The sequence below is a fragment of the Strongylocentrotus purpuratus genome, unplaced genomic scaffold (genome assembly GCF_000002235.5).
Source record: "Strongylocentrotus purpuratus isolate Spur 01 unplaced genomic scaffold, Spur_5.0 spur5_scaffold_11, whole genome shotgun sequence".
In the NCBI taxonomy this organism is placed as follows: Eukaryota; Metazoa; Echinodermata; class Echinoidea; order Camarodonta; family Strongylocentrotidae; genus Strongylocentrotus; species Strongylocentrotus purpuratus.
Window position 1 is genome coordinate 3446534 of NW_022145596.1, and position 24052 is coordinate 3470585.

Genomic DNA, 24052 nt, shown 5'->3' on the forward strand with positions numbered 1-24052 from the left:
TGCTTTAGTGACCACCTGTCTACAAAGACCACCTGTCTACAAAGGCCACATTTTTTGTTTCCCTTGAAAATGGTTTCTCATGGAATCATGTACTAAAGGAACCTGTCTACAAAGGCCACTTTTTGTGTTTCCCTTGGGTGGTCGCTATGGACAGGTTTGACTGTACATGGATATGGAACCTGTACATATTATTCCAATATGTCATTGATTTAAATTGTATGTAGGTACACCTATACTGAAAATGTTAAAGGGATCCAGGGGGGTGTTTCATAAAGCTGTTCGTAAGTTACACACGACTTTACGCACGACTGGTGATATGTTCTTGTGCTACATGTAAATGATTGAGAATCTGATTAGTACCCAAGAACATGTTCCAGTCGTGCGTAAAGTCGTGCGTAACTTACGAACATCTTTATGAAACACCCCCCAGGTAACTTTGTCTCAGATACTGAAACAAAATCCTGGATTTAGCTCATGCTGCAATGATAACTATAAACCTTTAGGTCAGTCAGGAATCCCATGACTTTTACAAGCCAATCGCCTGTGTGATTATCAAGATATTTATGATTGGAAATCGAAACCAAATTTTGCGTTTGCCTAACGGTTTTCATAACACTACAGTCTATTGGGGAAAATGAGTATGGTAAAAACCGGTCGATCAAAGTTTTTTACTTTTTTGAGGCACTTCTTGATCATTTTGAAGCGGATTTTTTTTAGGGCTTCAATATTACACCATATCACAGACACTGATAACACAAAGGGCCGTGCATCTCAGATTTAACATTATTAAACGATGCCTTTAAGCACTTACCCTCTCTGACGGTAGCGTGGGGGCCTCGGATGCTGAAGCATTGGTGTTGTTATCATCAGTGAGGTACTTGGAGACGAGGTCTTGCAGGGCGTAAAGCGCCCTCTGTCTGAGGTAGTCTGTATTGAGCATCTGAAGCTCACGGAACAGCTCAATGAGGAAGTGAGGTCTCGTCTCATTCTGTGAGATGAGTGATGCCACTTCTGAGTAGATGGACTCACGTAGAGCTTCAAAGAGAGAGAACTCACTCCCTGCATCAGACTCACTAAGGGGTAATAGAGGAAATAAGAAAGTAATATTTGCTATCATTTTTCACAAGTGAAAATCGATTCGTAAAATAAACCATGCAAGCATTTCAATCACAATGGTGCAAAGCCTGAATTGAAGAACTTTCTGTAAAAATTGTTCCTCTAACCATTGCTTTTAGAAATAGAATCACGTTAGAGTATGTTATAATTTCTTTGACACACCAGCTTGGGGAGAATATAGAGTAGTCTGGCAGCTACCTCCATTGCCCCCTTCCTGTTTTTAAACATTTGTATAAATGTGACATAAAAAATAAACTAATTAAACAATTGAAACACTGTACGCATAGCATTTCATGTGATATAACCCATCTTCAAACACTATATACAAAATGTTGACTTACAGTTCACTTGTCTGTGACATGATTGATCTATCAGTGTCTTGCTGTATCTGTTGCTGCCGCTTCTGTTGACCTTTGCCCTTTGACTTTGCTCCATTGTTACCCCTATCACTGTCACCCGGTAGACTAGACATGGACACTGTGCTGGTAATGCTTGCTGTGTCCAGGAAGGCAGTCCCACTAATGGAGGAACTCAGACCAGTACCCATCTTGGGTCCTAGAAGCTTGGCCAGACGGGCGCTGGGCTGAGTGGACTGGCTTGATAGCTGTGCTCTGGCTTGGGATGCACTGCTTGGCATTGGGTGCTTGCCTGTAGAGGAACACAGCAAACAAGGATTAGGTTTTAATTTCCCAACAAGTATATCTTCTGACAATTGAAATATTGTTCAACCTTTCAAGAAAATAAATAAAGACTGACTCAATTGAAAGCTCACATCAAAACTTATCTTACTCTTTGAATGAAATGTGATAAGGGTTCTCATTATGTTATTAGGTACAGACATCATTATTAAAGATAACTGAAATGTCATAACTCAAAATATGGATCAATGCCATGGGCCATAATGTTCAATGTGCCTGGCAAAGGACTGAGTATTCCACAAGAATTGGAGAAACATTTCTTACCTCTTCTGTTGGATGATGTATTTGATCTCTGACTACCCAACTCATCTCGAAGTCTCCTCTGCTGATCTCTATAAAAATCATTGAAAAAAAAGGCAAGCATCACAAATTGTTCAATCACCAAGGTGTATCAATACCATTGTATACAGAAGTTGAGCAAGTACAAACCTTGCACATAAAATGGACATTGTATGGGTTCATATATCATGACATAATCATGATGGAGTAGTTCCATTTTACACTTTTCATGACTAAATTTCATACCACAATGCTCCATCACGCAATGAAACTGCCAGACACTAATTTAGTTTCATACTATTGACCTAGGATCCCAGTACAATCATTTAGCATAAAGTCTCACAATCTGCACCATTGCACACTATCCTATCCTGTTAAGAAAAGTAAGATTAGATGACTTACGTTCTTTTAAGAAGGCTGGTTATATCTAGTGGAGGTACAGCAATCTCTTCCCTTGACTCTGTGGGTTCCCTTGCCAAAAGATCATTGATGTCTCCAATCCCACTGTCTAGAGTGTATCCTCCCATCATCTTCATCTGCTTGCTGCTTATAGCACCGTTCAGGTAGGCAGTTTCAAACTCATCATCATCGTTGCTGACTTGAGCTGTGTTGGGTGGGACATGGTAGGAGGCTCTATCACCACCGTACCTCTGCCGAGGATGAGGGGGCTGGCGGGCATAGGGATTGTAGGTGTCCCTTTGACCAGCAGAGCCACCTTCATTCAGGTTGTTGGAGGCGTAGGGGTTTGCATAGGGTGAGGGGTAGTTGCCTGGACTTGGTTGAGCAAAGCCAGGTGGGAATGTAGGATTCACGTTGAATGGCATGCCTATTGATGTGTGAAAGAAACAGAAGAATATAAGAAGTCTCATACTAGTAACTGTTTTGAAATGATCAAGCTCCCTTTCCCCCACCATTCAACATTAGGATGTAAATCCATACATTCATAGGAGAAACTGAAAACGGAGATTAGATCTGGGCAGGTTGATGAAAAGGAAAGAGCATAGGCATCATAGTTATCTTTACCTCATCATCTGTTTTAAATCTACACCTTTAGTATATTTGGAAAGGGTCACTACTTAACACATGAATCTGTACTTAATCTTAAATAAGAGAAAGAGAAAGGTCATATCATGGTAAAACTATAAATTTTGATCATGAAAGATAAGACTGAACTTACCACGATTATATGGAGGAGGACCGTACATTGCTTCAGGTCCCATACCAGGGGATCTCCCAAAGGATGGGGCCTGACCTGGGTATCCCATGCCCATGGGTCTGGCTTGATTCCTGTACATAGGTGGGGCATTGTTATTGCTATTGGTATTGGTAGATGCCATGCCGCCTTGGCCTCCTCTTCCTACATCAAAGGAAGCTTCTGAGTGTCTCTCCTCCAGCTGGCTACGCAGTCCCTGGATCTGATTCTGCTGCTGATAGAGCTGGGTGTAGGCACTGTTCAAGTTTAGCATCAGTTGCTGGTGCTGCATGCGAAGATCGTAGTTCTGGACAAGGTCATCTAGGTGACCTTCTCCAGGAGGAACAAAGGGGTTGGGAGGTGTGGGGGTGGGCTGTAAACCACCATGACCAGCTGTCAATCAAGAAGAAAAAAAAATTGGTGAATTTTTGTGCGTGATTAATCAACATCTCAATAGACAGTTCCTCATTCTTACTCTGTAAATATCAATTTCTGCATTCCACTATGTTTTCTTATCATTCCAAAAGAAGTCAAACTTTAAACCTTCACAACTTGACAAAAATTCCTTTTTGACACCTGAACCTTTAAAAATGTGATAAAATATTATTGTGGGAATGTATCATACTCAATCTAAACAAACAATACTATTTTCAGTTGACAAGATGTTTAAAAATATATACCATAATTTTGCTAAATAATGAGTTCCCTTCCTGATAATATGGATTATAGGATTTGAGCTGGTTGACTTGATTCTAGGCATAAGAGGACATACCATTGAGAGATCCTGACAGTAGGTTGCTCATTGATTGTTGATCTGAGATAAGTGACTGACACATCCCCATGCTGTTAGATAGCTGTCTCTGTAGCTGCCCAATGTGACCTTGTAGAGCCTGGACAGTAGGGTCATCCATAGAGGGATCTTCATAGCCATCAGACACAAGCTCCTCGGCTGAACGGATGTTCTCCTGCCTACATGTACAGGATGGAACAGAACAAAATGATGGAAACAATGAAGTTTAGACTTGAGAGTAATCATCAATTAATTCCATACTCAAACAATGACTTTCATCAAGGGGAGGATGAAAGTGCGTCTCTCAAAACATCTTTTCAGTTGAAGCCAAACATTGAATCTAGTTCTATGACTGTATCATATGACTTTATGAATTCTCATAGATATTGCAATCCATATCTCTAAAATAACGCAACTATCATTCCTTTTTAGGTTTGGTGGTAAGGTGGATTCCCTTGGGTTTTCCTTACTTCAAAGACTGATTTAGTGTCTGATATTAATTAAATTAAGTTTCATACATTTCATGTCAACAAGAATCCTGGTTATATAAAAAAACCTCTTCTTACCTGAGATGACTCTGCCTATCTAAAGCTGAGTTGATGTGCTTAGGATATCTAATACCATGCCTAGCTGCATCCATAGACGATGTCTCACCATCATCTTCCATGGTCACTCTCTTCACTCCTGGGTAAGGTAGTGCTTTTCTTCTCCTGCTGGGTGGCTTATCACCTGACTCAATGGTGTACGTATCTGAGGTATCAATACTCTGCTCCTGTATCATATCAAACATAAACAATCAAACTTTTTTCACTCACTTTCAAATGGTAATCTCTGTGAAAGCAAATACAATGTAACAAGTTTGTATCCAATCCTACAAAATAGGCAACAAAAATATAATTCATTTTGTTAAATCTATGCTTGCATATCATTATTTACAAACTCTTATGCAAGAAAAAAATCTGTATCATAACCATGACCATAGATGAATCATAAATTATTGAATATCAAATCATGAAACTCATGAGTGAATGAACATTAATGTTTAGTTACCAAATAACTTCATGAACCACATCTAGTTTCAATGAAGAGTAAAATGAAATGTACAATTACAAATAAAGAGAAATACAAATACAAAAGACCCACCTCCTCCTCTTCCTCCACCTGTAAGATGCCATCGCTAGGATATCCATCTTCTAATCCTTCATCCTCGCTCACCTGCGTTGATCCACCCCATGTGGCAGCTGCTGTGATGTCAGCGCTACGCATACTCAATCTGCCGGCATCAAGCAATAATTCCCTGTTCAGTTTACAAATGAATGAGAGAGAAAGAGGGGGGGGGGGGGGGGGGGGGGAGAGAGAAAGGGGGGGGGAGAAGGGAAGAGGAGGATAGATAGACCACAGAAACAAGAGGAGAGAAAATGCAAAGTTTTATTTTCAATGTATCCCATGCAGCGCCCCACAGACATACCAGTGCAAAGATTTCCAAGTATACACCAAAGAAAGAACAAAATGACAGAAATAAGATATTTACTACAGGAAAAGATTAGACTAACAAACTAGCACCAAAATAAAAAGGACATTTTCTAAAACTTTTTTTTTCTTCATCTATTTTGCAATCACTATTGAGGCATTCCATGCATGGCTCATAAGTAAAAGGTAAAACCATTTCAGTCACAAAGAAAGCACATAAAGATAGTTCCTCAGAAACAAGAAGCAGATCACTCAACAGCTAATGTTTACTCTGCACGATATATTTCTACCATAAAAATAATCTTTCCTCTCGATAAACATGCAATCATTTTATTACAAATTTTCAAAATGAATAAACGTATTGATCAATATGAATGAAGTTTTTCGCTTACTTTATTACTATAGCAATAATTATTTAAGCTTCTTTGTAGACACAGTAAATAAAATTAGTAAAAATATGGCAAATTTTTTTTTATAATGAAGAAGCAAAAAAAAAAGGAAAAATTGAAAGTACAACTTCTAAATACAGTTCTTTTCTACACTGTATGTACAGCAGCATCACAATATGATAAACTACATCAACATGCACAGATGCATTCATGAATATATTTCAAGTTTTACCTGATCATAATAGCCATATCTGATCTTAGTCTGGAAGAATCAATATAATAATTGTAGATTTTAATCATTACTTTGAAACATATACTTCACAGCTTCTAGATGGTCCACATGGTTTGTTAGTAGCGTTTGGATTTCGCAAAACGACAGGATAAGAAATGCGACAATCACCAAGTTCTTTCCCCCTTTTACTAGACATTTTTGAAAAGGGGTATATTGCACAGAGGCATACAGGAAATACTAGAGAGGAGCTTGTTTAATAGAAGACAGTTGAAAATACAGTGCAATATATATATATATATGAGAAGTAGAAAAGAAAGTGAACTTTTTTATATCATTTCAGTAATAGCAAATAAAGAAAGTCTATTTAATTCATATTGCTATATTGGATATTTTCAAGATAGCAATTAACAAATTTCAGGACAAAATAAAATCATCACTTACAACTGGCATTAACGTTCAAACCAGTTAAGATTATAATATGTCAAAGTTGATCACAAGGATGCTTAACTCATTTATAAGGTTGCCGATCTGGTTTATGCTTACCTGAATAAATCATTGTCATACCCGGCTAAGTCTGTCTGAAGAGGATACTCAGATCCATCACGTAACCTCTGTTAGAAAATCAGAAGAAAAAGCGAATTGTCAACAAAGACATGTTTAAATCATTTTGTACTTATTGATAATAAAATCATTGCTTTACTTTTTTATATAACATGCCAAAGGTAAATCGATAAGACAAAGATATATACAAAAACAGAATTTTAAATTAACTTTAACTTAATACATTAAAGATGATCTATTCAATGAAATCATTTCCTATAGTTTTACTGAATTATTATAACCATCCATGTACACATACTGATCTAAAATGATCAGGCTCCAAGTCTTTTGATCACTTTTGCATGTCTCGGCTCAGGAATTTCCGATGTATAGCTGCTCTGCATTCTTTCATGTACTTACCTCTCTGTTCATTTTGACAATGTGTAGTAGGTCAGAGAGCTCACTCTTCTTCTCTCTCAGTTCATCTTGAAGAGCTCGATTTCTCCTCATCTCAGAGTAGACTTCCTCACGACTTGGCGTGGCCACAGCTACAATGGACAAAACAAATAATGAAGGGGGTAAGACAAAAGGAAGTTATAAATCACCTCTAAATAGGTAATTTATATTGTTCTAGCAAAAGATATTACATTGAGGAGGAATGGCTGTGAGATTAAATAAGCCACAAAGTGGTATATTTGCTTTGGTGTATAATTGCATATACAGTTTACCACATACAGGCACTCTTCCTTACAACTAAAGGGACAGAGTGGTCAGATGGAGGTGCCCCCCCCCCCCAAAAAAAAAAAAAAAAAAAAAAAAAATAATAATAATAATAATAATAATAATAAATAAAATAAATAAATAAATAAATAAATAAATAAATAAATAAATAAATAAAAAATAAAAAATAAAAAAATAATAATAATAATAATAATAAAGAACTGAGCTTATCTTTACTACCATATCATGATTTGCAAATTCTTACCTACATTGCAATACCAATTTTTTCTTACACAATGTACCAAAGCAAGTATGGTATACTAATAAATGAGTAATATCAGAAATTTGACAAGGGGGGCATTGGCAGCTGGATTAAGCAATAGGGAATTTATATGAAACTTACATTGGACATTAGTTGAGGCATCTCTCTTAGTTGGTGGGATGATGTTCACCGTTTTTACCCCAGGTTTGGCAGGTTGCTGCAGAGAGAGAGAGAGAAAAGAAAAAAAGAAGAAGGAACATTATCATTTAATCATAAGACGTACATAGAGCATTTACTGATACATCTCTGAAGCTTTGTTTTCATCAATTTTCAAATAATGGTTCCACATTTCTGAGAAACCTGCTTAGCAATTTGCATAGTAATTTTATGTCAATATCCAGATCTAGTAAGTAATCCTTTTTGTAGCTCTTACATTCAATAAACAAGAGAAAAAAAATATCCAAATGGAGCACATGCTTCTTACAATTCACAAACAAATACTTCTGGGTGAGGAATTCATGAAAGGGTTTATAATTGACAGTTGAAGAGCAGCATACCTTTCTGACAGGAGGGAGATTCTCATTGAGTTCCTTGAGCTGCTGTTGGACACCCAGGAGTCGATGTCTCTCAGACATGAGATTCTGAAGCTCCCGTCTCTGCTGATTCATCTTAGCCTCATAATAGGCTTCCCTACAAACCATAACAAACAAACAATAGAATCAATGTCATGTTAAACAAACATCTAACATATGGTGTTATAGCAGGTAAAACGTGAGAAAGACTCAATGCACCTTTCAGGAGCTCAATGCAACAACACCATGTACAACCAAAGATAATGCAAAGCCTTACATCTTATCAAGTAAATTCACTCATAGATGAGTTCACCTCACTGATAAGTAATCTATACATAGTTGAATACATTACCATTTTGATTCAATGATATCAGCAATACAATGTTCACAGTAAAAATTGCTCCCAAGCCACATGATGTATTAGTGCTTATCAGAATGCATTCCATAACACAGCATGTATTTAAGTCTATCAATTTTTATTTGCCGTTTGCTAATGTAATCAATACGTTGACATTCCAAAGGTGTATTGACATTTCAGATTGTCTGGAATATGACTCAAGCGTTGTGTATACAGTATAATATTCATTCAGTGGCTAATACGGACCAAGGCCGGACAACATACCAGTACTTTATTATGAGGACGGAATAGTTTGACAATAATCAAGGACAGTTGAATTCCACAATGAAACAAGATAAAGGGGAAAAAGGGAATAGCCAAGGAGAAAAGGGAAATGGAGAAATGGTGAAAGGAAAAGAGAGGGTCTCAATCGAGCCCCCCAAGCCAAAGAAAAAAAAGAAGTGAAAGAAAGTGAATGAAATAGTAGTAATGTAAGATTGTTGCCTCCTGTGGCTGGGCCTTGGTTTGGCGCCGTCTGTTGTTCGGTGTGCACTCGGGCCTCTCTAGCAATGGCTTGAGTGCACACTGGACAATGGCCTGGGCATGGGTTCGGTTGCAAGAGGTGACAGCTTTCACATTACTGGAGAGGACATTACTGCAGAGAAGTCACAAGTGGTGCACGTGCATACTGGGCAATTGAGTTACATGTGAGTTAATCATTTGATTATTCTTATAAATGTTACATTTATTTATTGTTATATATGTACATGTATCCTACTTATATGCTTGTTGAACAATTATTGATGTCCCTATGGATATTGGTAGAATTTGAGTGTGTAATGGGTTCTTGCACTGCAATCCTTTTTATAGTATTTGAGTGGTGTATGTGAATGTACACAAAGTGAAATCCTAAACTTGCACTTTTAATTTTAGTTGGTGGTACAATGTTTTACGATTTTACACAGATTAATGGTCTATATGACTGAATTTTATTTATTCATACCTCTGAATTTTGCTGTATGTTAATTGTAATACATGACGTTTTATCTCTCATAGGACCACAAAGACTGTATTGTACAAGGGCGTACGTTTAAGACAAGCCTTTTTTTTATATAGTATGGGTGGTGAGTGTTATTGGATTTTATTGTATTGAATGAATCTGTTGTTGCTTTTTTACACTTCAACTGTAATTTAGGTTTTGCTTAAGTGATGTAAGGCATTATATATGTGAAATGAAAAGTTAACTGTCCTTCAGCCGTTATATTAGACATGATATATTATTTAATTTAACCTATTCATTGAAGTCATGAAAGTAATAGTGGTGATTATTTAGTTGATACAATATTTTGAAGCTGGTCTATAATAAACTTATTCACTGAACACCTTCTTTGTTGCTGGTACAGATCATGAAGTAATTGGTTATTTGAATATTATGGTGTTTTTGATGTACATTTGTTTTTACTCTTGTGCTTCTACAGGGGCTGTTTTGTTGCCTTCAGAATAAAATAACCTTCCATCAACTGCAAAGCGTCTAAGAGTGATCTTATTGGCCTTTCTTTCAAAAAGAATGTGAAGAGGGCGAACGAAAGAGAGAAATGGGACAAAAGAGAATGTGAGAGGATAAGGCAAATCAATGAAATGTATATAATTGGGAAATAATCCCTTTTAAAATATTCCAGTTTTAAATAGGTTGCCTTACCTTGTTTCCCTGACAAACTCTTCAGGAATCTGTTCATCTCTATTTGGCATCCTGTGGTCGCCTGTAGCACCTGCCACAGCAAGTTCACTCCCACTCTCCTCCACCGTTTCATCCCCCTCCTCTGTTTCATCCTCCTCGTCCTCGTCCTCATCTTCATCGTCGTCTTCATTGTTTGATTCTGAGTAGTCTGCAGTAAGGCCAGCAGTAAGGCCAGCAGCCAGCTCAGCCAGGTCATCGGGCAAGGCTGAAGCCACTTCAGGAGTCTGTTGTACCATGGCCACGAGTGACTGGAGTTGGCGTAACTTATGCTTTGCCTCTTGCAGTTTTCTATAGGTGAACAGAGGAAATAGCAAAGCATGGTTTTATTGCATTGCACATCATAGACAGGGAAGTTAAAACAATTACAAAGTTAAAAGGGATCATCAAACAAAAAACAAAAAAGGAATAACGTGAGACACTTACACGATGTGATACATATCTAAAAATCTGAAAAGTCAGAAACTATTACATATTAACTGCTGAGAGCCATGAGAATGTTATCTCAGACCATTTTACAAAGAGTTGGTGGCCTTCTCTCTATCAGAAGACTAAGTATATAAATAAATGGATACTTTGGTTATTGTTGCATTAAGGACATTTCGCAGTAATGTTCATGCACACCATGCCTGGAGTTCCTGGTATTGTGCATAGTAAATACATGATCTTATCATTTTGATGATTCCAGAACCTTGCAGTACACACCAATACTTATATGCTAGATGATCAACCTTTTCTGATTGATTCCACACCGTTTCTTTCACAATGTAATCGCATGACCAGGGACCCATTTCAAAAGCCTTTTTTTCAATGACAAATGACAAGTCTGCTAATAAACAATCAGAAGCAAGGACTTCAGTACCTTATAACAAAAACTGTTATTTGTCACTAATGATAGGTTTTGTGAAACGCCCCCAAGTACTCAACTCTATCCTTAAATCACACTATTCTAATATAATTGATATCACAGACTAGTGACCCTACCTGACTTTCTCTTTGATTTCTGGATCATCACCCCATGCAGCTAGTATGGAGCTGTGGTTACTCTCCGTCTCTGTCTCCGTCTCAGTCTCGGTCTCTGTCACTGTAGTGGTGGTCTGACCTGAACCAACCTGTACATGGGCACTATCTCCGCCATATGACATCTGCAAAGTTAACAAGGAATTTGGGTTATATAAGCTATTCTCATTCAACATTTTCTACATATATATATATATCCTTTAAAAAAAAAACTCAATAAAGGTATTACATATCTACCATCTGTTGAGAGCCAGAAGGATGTTAACTCTTTATAAAAGCTTATAAATAAATGATCTCCTGGCTCCCAACAGAAAATATAGTCATCCTTTCAACGCAATAGAAAGAATAATTAATATAACAGAAATACAAAAAATCAATACAGTCAATCGACTGACGATATAGTACACTGGCATACTCCATAAGTCACAAGCACATTAATCATTGTGATTGACAAGAAACTACACCTTCAATGAATGAAATGAATGGTTGTGACCACCAAGGCCTCCAAAGACTACCCTCACATTGAACACAATGAAGTAATATTCATCAATTCAATGCGAGACTAATGCCCATGATTAATTAGCTAAGGTAACAGATGGTATCTTCACGCATGAGAGAACTTACATGATTTGGCCTCATCTGGACAGGTCTTCCTACCGGTTCACCTCTCTCTAATCTCCTGTAAATGACAAGAAAAAGAGAATATGGTTAGTATCTCTATTGTCATATTGTATAGTGTGGAACAGACAGGCGAGCTAGCAAGAGAGCATTACCAATAATCATAATCATCAAACAAACTCTCTATGTACTTAAATATGTACCATTAAAGGGGACAACAACATCTCAGGCAAAAATACAAACAAACAAAATACACAGGTCCTTCCCCGGGAGTAAAACATAGATGAAAGAGGGGAAAAAACATGGTCAAAAGATGAATATTTTTAAAGTAATGAGGAACGGATAAACAAATAGAATTAAGGAGTGAGAGAGAGAGAGAGAGAGAAAGGGTTGTCACATCCATACAATTTTTTCTCTGTGCATACCTTAGATTGCTCATAAGAACAGGATCCTCATAATTGGCCCCTAGTCCCAACTGCTGCATTTGCTGTTTGCGTTGCGAATCTTCATCCTGGTCACCTAATACCTGACTTGTATCCTGGTATTGCTGTACTAGATCACGGAGCTCTGTAAGCCTCTCCCTTACATCGTGCAATTTTCTGAAAGGAAAACATATTCATGATTAGTCCGACTATTTCTACTAAGTTCCATGTGGCATTCTTGGAACAAAACTATCTAATGTAAGTTAACTTCACATAAAATGTAGAATATAATCAACATTATTTCTTATCAAGTTTCTATTAACACCATCTCATATTTTCTAAGTGAGCATGTTCAATCAGAAATTACTACTGTATCATATAATTTTAATTACATTTAAAACTATGGCATAAATAATGAAAGAACAATATTAGCTTACTTTAATTACAAATTAAATAAATAAAGAAAGAAAAAATGAAAATGAAAATAAAAACAAAATAATAACAAAAATTAAACAGCATTGTCGGAAAACTATGATGAGCCCTGTCTGAATGGGAGGGGTAAGAACAAGACAAAATTTGGTATTCTTTACCTGATGCTTTCTGTTCCATTGGTAAGAGTGGCTTCATTTTCATCCAATGACTCATTAGGTTCTTCACACGGCACCATCAAACCACTGTATTCATTGGCATTTGAAGTGGTAGATGCTACGCTTGATGTATCACCGACTGTATTATAGAACATTTGAATTTATATTACAATGTTATTCATAAGAAGTTAATTCCTGTACTGCAATTCATCAGGTCGGGTAAAATGGTAGAACAAAATGGTAGTAAAAAACCAAATGATAGCTGACAGCAATTTCAACCTGTTGGCTCTTTATCAATACCTCACATTATCCATTTCAAGGGAAATCTACGACATGTATATAATTTACATCTTCATGAGCAGACTGGATATTACCAATGGTATAAAATCATTCGATATTGAAATGAATCCTTATCAGTTTTGCAAATGGAGACATGCATTCAAAAGTACAAATATTAAACGCCATGACAAATAATAACAAGTTGAGTGAGCAATGACATACCCATATTAGCCATATCAGGATGAAGAGCATGGAGCTGTATAAGAAGATCATCCATCTGTCTCTTCTTCTGCTGTAAAGCTTCTAGTTTATCTCTCAATTCTGCATGCTCTGATGATACCAATGGTGGACTAACCTAGAAAGGCAACAATACAATGATCTTGATGAATATGTTACAAATCTCTAATTAAACCTGAATTGGTACAAGCTTTATGCAGAAAAGCTTAAAAATGATGATGACAATACTATAACGTTCTTGTATAGCACATATCACATCATAATATAACATCTCTATGCGCTTCCAAAAAAAAATTATATTATTACCCCAGCTTCAGCTCCTGCAACCATAGTGTAACTTATGGTTCACAGTCCAGAGACATATCCACTAGACTACAAGATTTATCCATTGAATACTGAACCAAAAATAACTTGTGGTCGAGTCCACAAAAAATGCATGTTATACCTCCAAAAAAATTCCAATTGATATGATAAAGGGGGTCACAACACATAATTGAGAATACCATATTTATATAACCTATTGCATACAAAGATGAAAGAAGTAAAAAAATCCTGATATCTACAACCCAACTATATTTATGCGTAGTTGCATCAAAACTATTCATGAGATTTACTGGTTTTATTAAGGGGATCCTTTTCTGACGAATGAATCATCTGGTCCTATTCCTCTGCAGAACAATGAGAGAACAAAGTCCACTTATCACTCTTACCTCCTCCTCGGCCTGTTCCATCCAGTCGAGAGCCCTAGCCTGCTGGATCTCTCCTGATCTTGTATCACTCTGTTCAGCTAGCATACGCATCAGAGTTCTACGCCTCTCCTGAAGGTCTTCGGCCGTCAGAGGAACACCTGTTGCAAACCGACCAGCTGTTGTCATTAGCGGCTCGGTGTCCTCAGTGACAGAGGTGCCGGCAGTCGTTGTAGTTGCCTGAGTACTAGTGATAGAACCTGCAAGATCAAAATGAATTCCATTAATAAAGTGAGTAACCATTCACTAGCATTTTTATTTACAATATATAAATTAGCAGGATGCTGGACTTGCAGTTCTGCTTCACATTCTCTTAACTCGATTCAATCTCTCATAATTTTCTTTTTTCCAGATAATTGAAAGGTCAAAGTATGATTGCAATATTATGACAGGATTAGCAGTATCTGTCTACTAATATAATACACTTTTATAAAAAGTAAAACACAATATTTGTCTTTAATCATCTAATACTACAAATCAGAGAGTCATCTTTGTTTTTGTTTGTTTTTAAATTTAATTCATAAACATCACTTTATCAAACTTGTACAACAAAAGGGACTATAGCCCAGGACAAATCCAAATTATTGGTAGATGTAAGGCATAACAAAGTGAATGTCACTTTGTTGTCTAAATTATTATTTTCAACTGACCACATATTTAAAATGATACAGAACTTGTTTGCTAAGGGTTTACCTGTTTCTTCTGCTCTTTCCTGCTCTGAGTTTGTCAATCTGCTCTCAATCTGAGTTTGTAAGGTCATCAATGCTGTTTGTCTGTTCTGAAGTGTTCTCAGCTAATAATAAACATAACAAATTTCAAAGTGATATTGTTGTTTTAGTTTTATTGGTGTGTATCATTCAATTATGAATATTTACACCGTGATGATTTATGTTGCTGTAGTTTAAATGAAGTTCACATTCCATCACACAATACACTTTTTTTTAAACATCTTATTCATATGTATTTACTTCATATTTAATCATTTTTCACAAATGAAACATGTCACAAATGATGGTATTGATATTTGCATCTATATCTCATCCTGCGACTGAAAGGATAAAAGCTACAGATCATTCAACCATTTTCCACTACTACTCTTCAGCTAAACATTATGTTCTATTCTAGTATGTGTAGCTTATAAATATATTTTGCAAGATAGATGTAATGAAACACTGCTATATTATCAGTTCATGATTTCTGGTTAACATTTACATTTTGAGGACTATGAATAAAATATGTATTAAATTAATTTGTCAATCATACCTCTTCCTGCTGTTTAAGCATCTTCCGTAATAAATCATGTTGCTTCCTTAATCCTTCAAGGGTCTCGATCTGCTCAGAGACATTTTGCTTTGTCTGTTGGCCCTGCATGCAAAATATAGAAGGAACTATTAGACACTAAGAAGTATTAAGTATCGTGACAGGAAAATGAAAATAGTTTATTCAACATACCTACAATTCAAACTAATAAATAATGGAATTATATGGAAATATTAAACATTAAGGTGTATTAAGTATCATGATAAGAAAATGACAATTTTTTATTCTACATACCTATAATTCAACCCCAATAACAATCAACATCTCCTTCATAATACTTGACATGTACACTCCTCTAATGAATATCACTTCCAAACCATGCATGTATATTCCATTCATTTAGAATCCAATAACACTATGTCTCCACACTCATGAAACATATGGATCTGATCAAAGAATCATATCAATTATGATTCACAATGAGTCCTACTACTATTATTACTGTACTACATGACACACACTGAATGATGGCCATACAAATGGTACCATTAAAAATGCATAACAAAGCATGCATTATATTATGCTTGACTGATTCTACCGGAATACAGCCACCGACAACAGATGGGATACAGTCATGTTCATTCATGCATGAAACCTCAAAATATCCCAATGGAAATGGTGTGGAACCTTCGCATAAATAGTGACACCTTTGTTTGAATAGCAACACCTTTGATCAAAAAGCAGCTACTGCACAATAGCTGGCAGTATTTATTTATAACTCAGACACAACACTGTATTCTATATTCAGAATCCAGTGTTGTGTCTGCGTTATAAATGCATTATAATGGATTCTGAATACAGAATCTAAAACAGTAAAAGATGGCTGAGCAGAACACATTTTTTTTAATGGAAACGTTGTCAGTGATGGAGTGACAAATGAATAAATATTTGAAATTTGATTTCTATCCAATTCAATCACTAAAAGAAATTCTACCCAAGATATATTTCACTAAACAAGTAACAGAAATGATGACCTTTTTTCAAATGAAGATTCAACTTTCAGATGTGATACACATTAATAAATGAAAGCATGACAAAATATGCAATATCGATGTAAAACTGAACTCATGATTATCCATCGACAAACCATTCTGTACAGAGAAAATTTGCATTTTTCAAATTGTTTGTCGTTAGAATGTGGATTTTGTGTACCCAAAGATCTACCTGCATGAATGCACTGAATGTGTTGATATGGTTACCATACACACATTCCACTTTTATAAATTGAATAAACTTATTAATGGTTGGACAGGATTTCCTGAACTAATTGGCTCAAAAGATAAGTAGGAAACGTAGCTCAAGATACAGAAAACAAATTTCATTTGCAGAATGGAGCTGACTTTATGTTATTGGCAGCAATGGTCTGTGTACCGGTACATGGAATGGTGGTCATGTAGTGAAAAATATGCACATTCACATCACTAGATGTAAACACTTTATTCATCCTCTATTTCAACTTTGTTTAAACACGAGGTTTTATTCATTTATAAGAAAATAAATTGTGAGCAAGACTATCATCATTCATGCTGATGTATTATATTGCCTAGGATCACTTGTAAACCGACAGCCGTTAACTTTAAAACGTATTTCAATACAGGCAAGACAAAATCTGGGTCAATTTGCATGCTATAGTGGTCCATTATTCACACAACACAAGGACTAATCACAGACAAGAATACCTGAACTACCAGAACAAGTTTTCAGAAACAATGGCACACTGCAAGCATTGTAAATATGGGACAGGAATATCAAACAAATACAATTCTATCACTGTCCAAGCATTTTTTGTTAAAAAATCAATTTCATTATCTATTTTCAGCAATGTGCTACTTTCTATTCCATATCAGTGATAATGTGCAAGCAATTGGGTGAATTGACTGTTAGTGAAATAGTGAATCTACCCTGGGACCGAAACCAGGGATAAGGTGCTTTCCAGAATGCCATGTAATACTCCAAAAAGAATGAAGAAGAGAAATGATCTAATGATCTGCATCTAGAGTTGCCATTGTTTGTTGAAAATTGTTGAAATGACAGATCAGCAAAAAAACAAACAGACGAATAGACAGAAGGAAGCTACAAGAACAGGTAGTAAACTACGAGCATGCCAACATGTGAAGAATGAATTATATCATGTTTTACTTTCTTGAAAGTATCTTAATATTCGTGCTTCGCCCAAAAGTATTTTAAGATTCCCAACCACCAATTCCCATTTGTAAAACCATACACACATGTGAAGTATAAATCAAGTGATGTTTTATTTTCTTGAAAGTATCTCAATATTTGTGCTTCCCCCAAAAGTATCCAAAGATTCTCAGCCACCAGTTCTAACTTTGTCAAACCACACACACTTCTAATACCTGTTTCTCAAAAATCCTGGATCTATGATCAAGAAACTTATATGCTTCATTGAATAATGGCTTTGGTAATGGACAATTCTGTTTTCCTTTCTTGCATGATCTCATTGTTCAAGTGAAACATAAACAGCGTGTGAAATCTTTGTTAGATGTTTCATGAATACTCAGTTAGGCAGTGTAAAATACAAAATACAATATATATTTGTACTGTAGCCTCATGAGATGACATCAGAGTTCCAACAATGGACTTATATCATGAGAAAGCACCGTTAATCCCTGGAGGCCGGCCCCAAAGGTACATGTGATGCGTACCTCCTGAAAGCTGTATGAAGAATTGGAAGACATATGAGAAGATGTGCTCTCGTCCTGTCCTTCATTCCTAGATAGGGTAATCCTTTCCATGGCAGCGCTCAGGTTTTCTTCACCTCCATCTTGGTACTTCTGCAGCATGGAGCTGTACTGTTCATGAAGCTCTTGGGTGTCCAAGCCAAAGGAACCACTGGCGTAGCTACTGACTGACCGAATGTCATCCAGCTCGGAATCGCTGATATCGTTGTCGCTTGCGCATGAGTGATTGCCAAGGTGGCTTTCAATTTTGGGACGGGTGCGAGCTGTGAAAGTACCCTCCTAAAAATACAATGCATGTTATTATTTATCAGCTTGGGAATTTACCACACCAGCAAGCTCTTGAATGAACTCAAGCATCATGCGAGGCTATGGAATGGAAGTAAGGCATACTGGAGAGTTGGAAGGAGGACGTAAATTTGTTCATGTCAAACTTACTGAAGCCAGGTAGGAAGTATGTCATCGAGAATCTTCATGAAAATTGACCTATGATTTGATAGGCAATTTGATAGGCATTTATGAAACTATTGGGCTTAGCTTGTAAAGTTTGACATTAACAAGATTTATTTCCTGCAGGATTGCTTAATCATTCTAATGCCAGCAACTGAAAATAAGCATATGTAACTTTGCATTAAGAAGTTTACATGAGCAACTTTGATTGTTACAGATACATCAAAATATATATAATTTGGCACTCACGGTAGTAGCCTCTGAAATATCTGAACGTGCATCTAGGTTGATTGATGCTGATTCTGCTACAGATGTTGCAAAGGATTCTCCAGAGTTCTGACTACTCCTGCCTTCAACAGCTGCATCCAAGCCATTGAGATCATTACTTGTGACCGATGACTCCATCCCAGAGATGGAGCCAGCTAAGCTGAGCTCCTCAGCCAGCATACGCTCCAGCAGAGCCAAGTAACCTCTTTCTTGCTCCTGGAGGTGTTCCTGGAGCCGGCCTAATTTGCCCACCTGGTCGTCCTTCTCTGGACTCTCAATAGAGTTCTGTAGGGTAGACATCATGGCATTGGCCTGTTTCACATAATCCTGAAAAATTAGAGAAACGAGTTGATGAAACACATGAAAGTGTGCAAAGGTAGCACAAACATGTCAGCTTGAAAAACAAGTGACCTGGATACAAAACAACCATAATTTGTTTATTACTATACAATGCTCTCCCCCTAAAAAACAACAACAAAGGTTCCTATTTAAGGATTGTTGAACTATTTAATCTTTAAAACTCTACACTTGATTATCTTATCAAAATTACTCCAAAGAGAACAATTGAAGGATTAAAACATGACAGTTTCAAGGAGTTATGTGAGCAACGATACATATATTGCTTGCATTACATCAATAAATGAACACTTACCCTTATTTGCATGAGTCTGGCTACAATCTTGTTTCGATCAGGCTGAAAGAAAAAAAAAGGGGGGGTTGAATTCTTTCATGTTTGTATTTCAAAAGAATTTTTCAGAAGATGAACAAATGCAGCTGACAAGACAAATGTAAATGAACTTAGAATCCAAAAGATTGATGATAACTATTTCCTATTAAATGAACCTGTTTGATAAACTAGCAGTTATGAAGAAGAGAGGCAACTTAGGCTGTTATCATGCTAATTGCTCTCCACCTTACTCATACTCCCAGTCCAGTCTTTGTATATATATGTAAAACCGCTCATGTAGGGAAGGAATATGTTGTGGTAATTTACCTTCTCATTGACGAAGATTGTATCCAGTAAAGAGGGAGGTCTTCTGGTGCCACTTTCGATGGATGCTACATCATCACCTAGTCTCATGTTGTTCACTCTATTAGCAATGCTGACTGAACCCAAAGCTTGGCTGTCTGTGCTTTGCTGTGAACAAGCAAAACAGGAGAGAAAAAATGTATGACCTCTTATGAAAATATCATCTTAAGGTGCAATAAAATCTGCTCAAATCTAAAAATAGACAAAGGATTATGAGTGTCACTACGGTGATAATCGAGACAAGATGTCAAGTGCCATCATAAGCAGTCCTTCATGAATACATTGACTGTATGGCTCGTAAGGGTCATTAAAAGAAGAACGGAGTTATTTCTCAAGAATGGATAAGAGAACCACAAAGAGTTTTTCACATGGGGAATTTTTTTTGAAGAGGAGCATTGGGCAAACGTTACTGTATGTCATCATTTCAAATTACATTTAAGACACACTACTCCAAGGTGGGAACATCATAGAGAACACTTACGTCGTCAACATCACTGTACGTCAGCTGTTGACGGAGATTCTCAAGCTCCTCTCTGTCTAAAAGGGAACTAACATGTTGTGTTCTTGGGTAGGTTGCTGGTGTGCGACGGCGGGAGGGACCATTACTCATCATAGCAGCACCTTGCGTATCCTGTTTTAATAGATAATAGAATACATCAAAAAGTTCGTCATTGGCAATTTCCTTCACAGAAGTGCAATTTCTTTCAGGGAAAAACAGTGGTTAACTTGTAAATAAATATCATGTCTTTGACTGCCACAAACACTCATTGGGATTTTCAAGCAACAATACCATTTAGTAAGTGAAAGTAAGAATTTGCCTCTGTTGCAGTTTTTCTTCTAGGGGTATTTTGTTAAAAAACTTTGAGGAAAATTATCTATAACTTCCCTTTTGTAAAATAAAACAAACATTACCTTTACGCTGATTGTCTCAATATCCCAAACGCTTTGGATGGGAATTTTGTCAGAGCCACCAAAAATATTACATAGACACTTTAGAACTATAAATGATGTTCATTATTTCTACAATTATTCCTTTTAAAAAGGGTAGCAAGCTTTCATTCATGTTAACCTTTCATTAAAAAAGGCAAGAAAGGTCCTGAAAATGAATAAGTATAGAGTTTGGACAACATGAAGAATTAGCAGGACAGGTTCTTAGAATACACCCACGAACTACTTACAGCCTTCACAGAGATGTTTTGTTCCCTCTCCTTGTTCTTGGACTTTTTACTACGAACAACAGTTGAAGGTTGCTCAGCAAATGTGGAACTTGGTTTCCAATTGTACTGAAATGAATAAAAGTTGCAAATAATCAATACTTCAAATGTGATCTGTTATTGTCTGTTTGCCATAGAATACTAATTGCTTTGATCCTATCAATAACAATTATTCCTAGGAGTACCTGTTGCTTTTTTCAGACCAATGACTATTCCAATAAAACTCTTATAAATTCATTAGAATATCAAATCACTGATAAAGAGCAAATGAATTTGATCTTCCTCCTATAGGTGTGAAGCCATAAAATACACACATGTATATGAACCTCGAACAGCACTGCCCATTCTAAATTCCCAAATCGATACAGAATGAAAGTGTTCTAATTTTCACAAATGATATGAAAAGGTATGAAAAGAAAGTATAGTATTACATATGAACCTTGTACAACACAATGGCCCGACTTCACAAAGGAGGTTTGTCGACTAACCAAGGTTTATGTGCGTCATATGACGCGTTTTTACAAACCTTGGTTTGTAAAAAACAAAAGAAGGTTTGTCGAAACAAAAGGAGATTTGTTGACAAACCTGTGAATTCGGGCCAATTAGTCCTACAGCAACCTAGCAGACTAAATGTCCAAATTCCTTTTAAAGGATGTAATTTGAAGCTCACAGAAATTAGCTGCACAAACTTCACCTGCTATTTAAACTACTTTTGAATACTCACGTAATTATTTGGCTTGCTCTCCTCCTTCTCACCACCTATCAAGTTGAAAAGGAAGTCATCCATGGGCTGGGTAAAGTTGTACCTAGGCACAGCATTGCCCCTAGGCTCAGACATCACACTGCGGTGAAGCTGAGGAGCCTTGCTGGCTGCCATGCTGTTTAGGATGGCAAAAGAGGAGCAGTGCATGGGTAAGGGAAGGAATATCAGCAGAATGGGGTGGGGCAGGAAATGAAATAGAAAGGAAAAATGATACCAGGCAGTGGCAACAAAAATGATGTTTATTCAACATGACAGCTGAGAATGAAAGTACTTGTGCTAAGATTCATATAACCAAGTTTTGAACCAAACTTCTATTCGCAAATGAAGTTACAGCACCGATGGAAATTGAGATTTGAGAATTCGTTGGCATTTTTGTTGTTGCTGATTCTATAACTTTTATGGCTTGCGACTAATAAAAAAACCTAGCCATAATCCTACGGTAAGTTTTCTGATTTATACCACGGTTGTGTCGACTTTGTTTCCTACTACATGTACCTAACTTTAGCACCATGCTCTGGAAATATAGCGCAGATTCTGTATTTTTGCCAATAGAACGCAAATTTTAAAGATTAATTTTCGGAGGTCACATTGTTACTTTCTGTGTGTGTAAAAACTGTAATGGTTTGATTTGTGTTTCTAACATTTGAATAACATTTCTAACAATCAGTTGGTATCACATTTACTCATAATTTTGATGACATCTCTCAAAGTGGAGATTTCCAGACCCTTGTCGGCAAGTTCATATTTTTTAAGGATGTACATTAACAGACTGTGCAAACTTGCCTGATCTTTTGTCAATATTTTCTGAATTTCACAACCAATTCAAAAGAAACTTCTGTCTCTAAATGACAGATTAGGTAATGTTGTTCCTCTTTTAATTGGTGATAGATCTAGACCTATTACTTATTAGATTTTTGGAATAGGGTCTAGAGTAAAGGAGGGGGTTTTCGGCCACTTAAAGAGAAGGTTGAGTTCTGGGAAGAGGTGAAAAATAATTTGTGAGCGTTATCATTCTTATTATGCAAGTGTGGAAGAACATCAGATAAGACATGTTCCCTGAAAAGCATGGCTCTTCAAATGCCTTCCTATTCTAAATATGTCATGTAACATCGTCAAACTCCAGGGTAGGATTTTTACGCCACTTGTTAGTGTAGTCCCATATACATCTTTCTGTGTACAGTGTTTGTAACTTTACCAAAACTTGGCCAAATTTCTTATTATTTTGATGATTCCAGAACCTTGCAATACACACAATTCTTATATGCTAGATGATCAACCTTTTCTGGTCGATTCCACACCGTTTCTTTCACAATGCAATCGCATGACCAGAACTCAACTTCATCTTAAAGACAAAATCCCATTTTTTGGACTCTTTACTTCCTATTTATTATCATTTCTTGTTCAAATCATGAAGCAAATATCATTATTTAAACAAAAAAAGAATCCCAGAAAAAAAATCATGAATTGCCATGACAATATTCATTTCAATTTTCACTGTTTCGGAGACAGTTATCAGCCTAGCGAGACAGTTTTCGGTCGCATGTACAAAGTCAATAGGAGGCGCGCGCGCCGTGCGTTTCCCCACTGATCTATAGCACTAGCGGGTGGAGCAGGTATCCCACGCCAGAGCTCGCCACGCCGAAAACTATTTCTGCGGTGATCGGAAATTGGAATCTGAATTAGACAGAGATATCATGTGTGCGCTGCGGTGTCCGGCTGCATTGATTTAATACATGTGATGAGATACTTTTGAGCTTGCGACTCACACAAAATCGGGCTCTAAATCTGAAAAATACTTGAACTAAAGCTCATTTTATGGTACCCATATAACATATTCCTTACAGCCACGCGTAAGATACTAGATTTTTGTGGTTCTTCATTGACTCTGGCATGGTATGGTATGTGTGGGATTATGTGATATGCTATTAAACTTCTGTGCGATGTATTTTAAAGGGATTTTACCATGCATCCAATGGACCGGCCGAAAACTGTCGACGGTCGATTACCCCCTCCCTTACTCTACCAATTTGTCAAATTTTTGTGATATGGAAGGGTGAAAAACGTCTGT

The 24052-nt window shown here is 36.7% G+C and overlaps 1 protein-coding gene and 1 long non-coding RNA gene across 3 annotated transcripts in view; one reads left to right on the top strand and one right to left on the bottom strand.

Annotated features, from left to right (window-relative positions):
- The window catches only part of LOC581113 (pericentriolar material 1 protein), a 35849-nt gene that overhangs the window by 9821 nt on the left and 1976 nt on the right, over positions 1–24052 (bottom strand). The window contains exons 2-29 of one of the 2 annotated variants that reach the window (XM_030980390.1): positions 21946–22099; positions 21186–21290; positions 20489–20638; positions 19972–20115; positions 19630–19671; positions 18960–19304; positions 18228–18542; positions 15505–15606; positions 14935–15034; positions 14206–14441; positions 13481–13613; positions 12983–13118; positions 12396–12569; positions 11977–12031; positions 11317–11477; positions 10297–10623; positions 8246–8378; positions 7830–7905; positions 7127–7254; positions 6710–6777; positions 5219–5372; positions 4642–4847; positions 4058–4254; positions 3271–3678; positions 2496–2919; positions 2079–2146; positions 1458–1764; positions 812–1073 (exon numbers count right to left, since the gene is read on the bottom strand). In XM_030980390.1, coding sequence (XP_030836250.1) covers positions 812–1073; positions 1458–1764; positions 2079–2146; positions 2496–2919; positions 3271–3678; positions 4058–4254; positions 4642–4847; positions 5219–5372; positions 6710–6777; positions 7127–7254; positions 7830–7905; positions 8246–8378; positions 10297–10623; positions 11317–11477; positions 11977–12031; positions 12396–12569; positions 12983–13118; positions 13481–13613; positions 14206–14441; positions 14935–15034; positions 15505–15606; positions 18228–18542; positions 18960–19304; positions 19630–19671; positions 19972–20115; positions 20489–20638; positions 21186–21290; positions 21946–22098 — 5109 coding nt within the window. In that variant the 5' untranslated portion in view covers position 22099. The remainder of the gene's footprint in view (positions 1–811; positions 1074–1457; positions 1765–2078; positions 2147–2495; positions 2920–3270; positions 3679–4057; positions 4255–4641; positions 4848–5218; positions 5373–6709; positions 6778–7126; positions 7255–7829; positions 7906–8245; positions 8379–10296; positions 10624–11316; positions 11478–11976; positions 12032–12395; positions 12570–12982; positions 13119–13480; positions 13614–14205; positions 14442–14934; positions 15035–15504; positions 15607–18227; positions 18543–18959; positions 19305–19629; positions 19672–19971; positions 20116–20488; positions 20639–21185; positions 21291–21945; positions 22100–24052) is intronic. The other variant, XM_030980391.1, reaches the window with a different exon arrangement.
- Positions 9234–10124, top strand: LOC115922154. The gene is made up of 2 exons (XR_004063342.1): positions 9234–9304; positions 9654–10124. It is a non-coding gene; the product is annotated as an uncharacterized LOC115922154 (long non-coding RNA).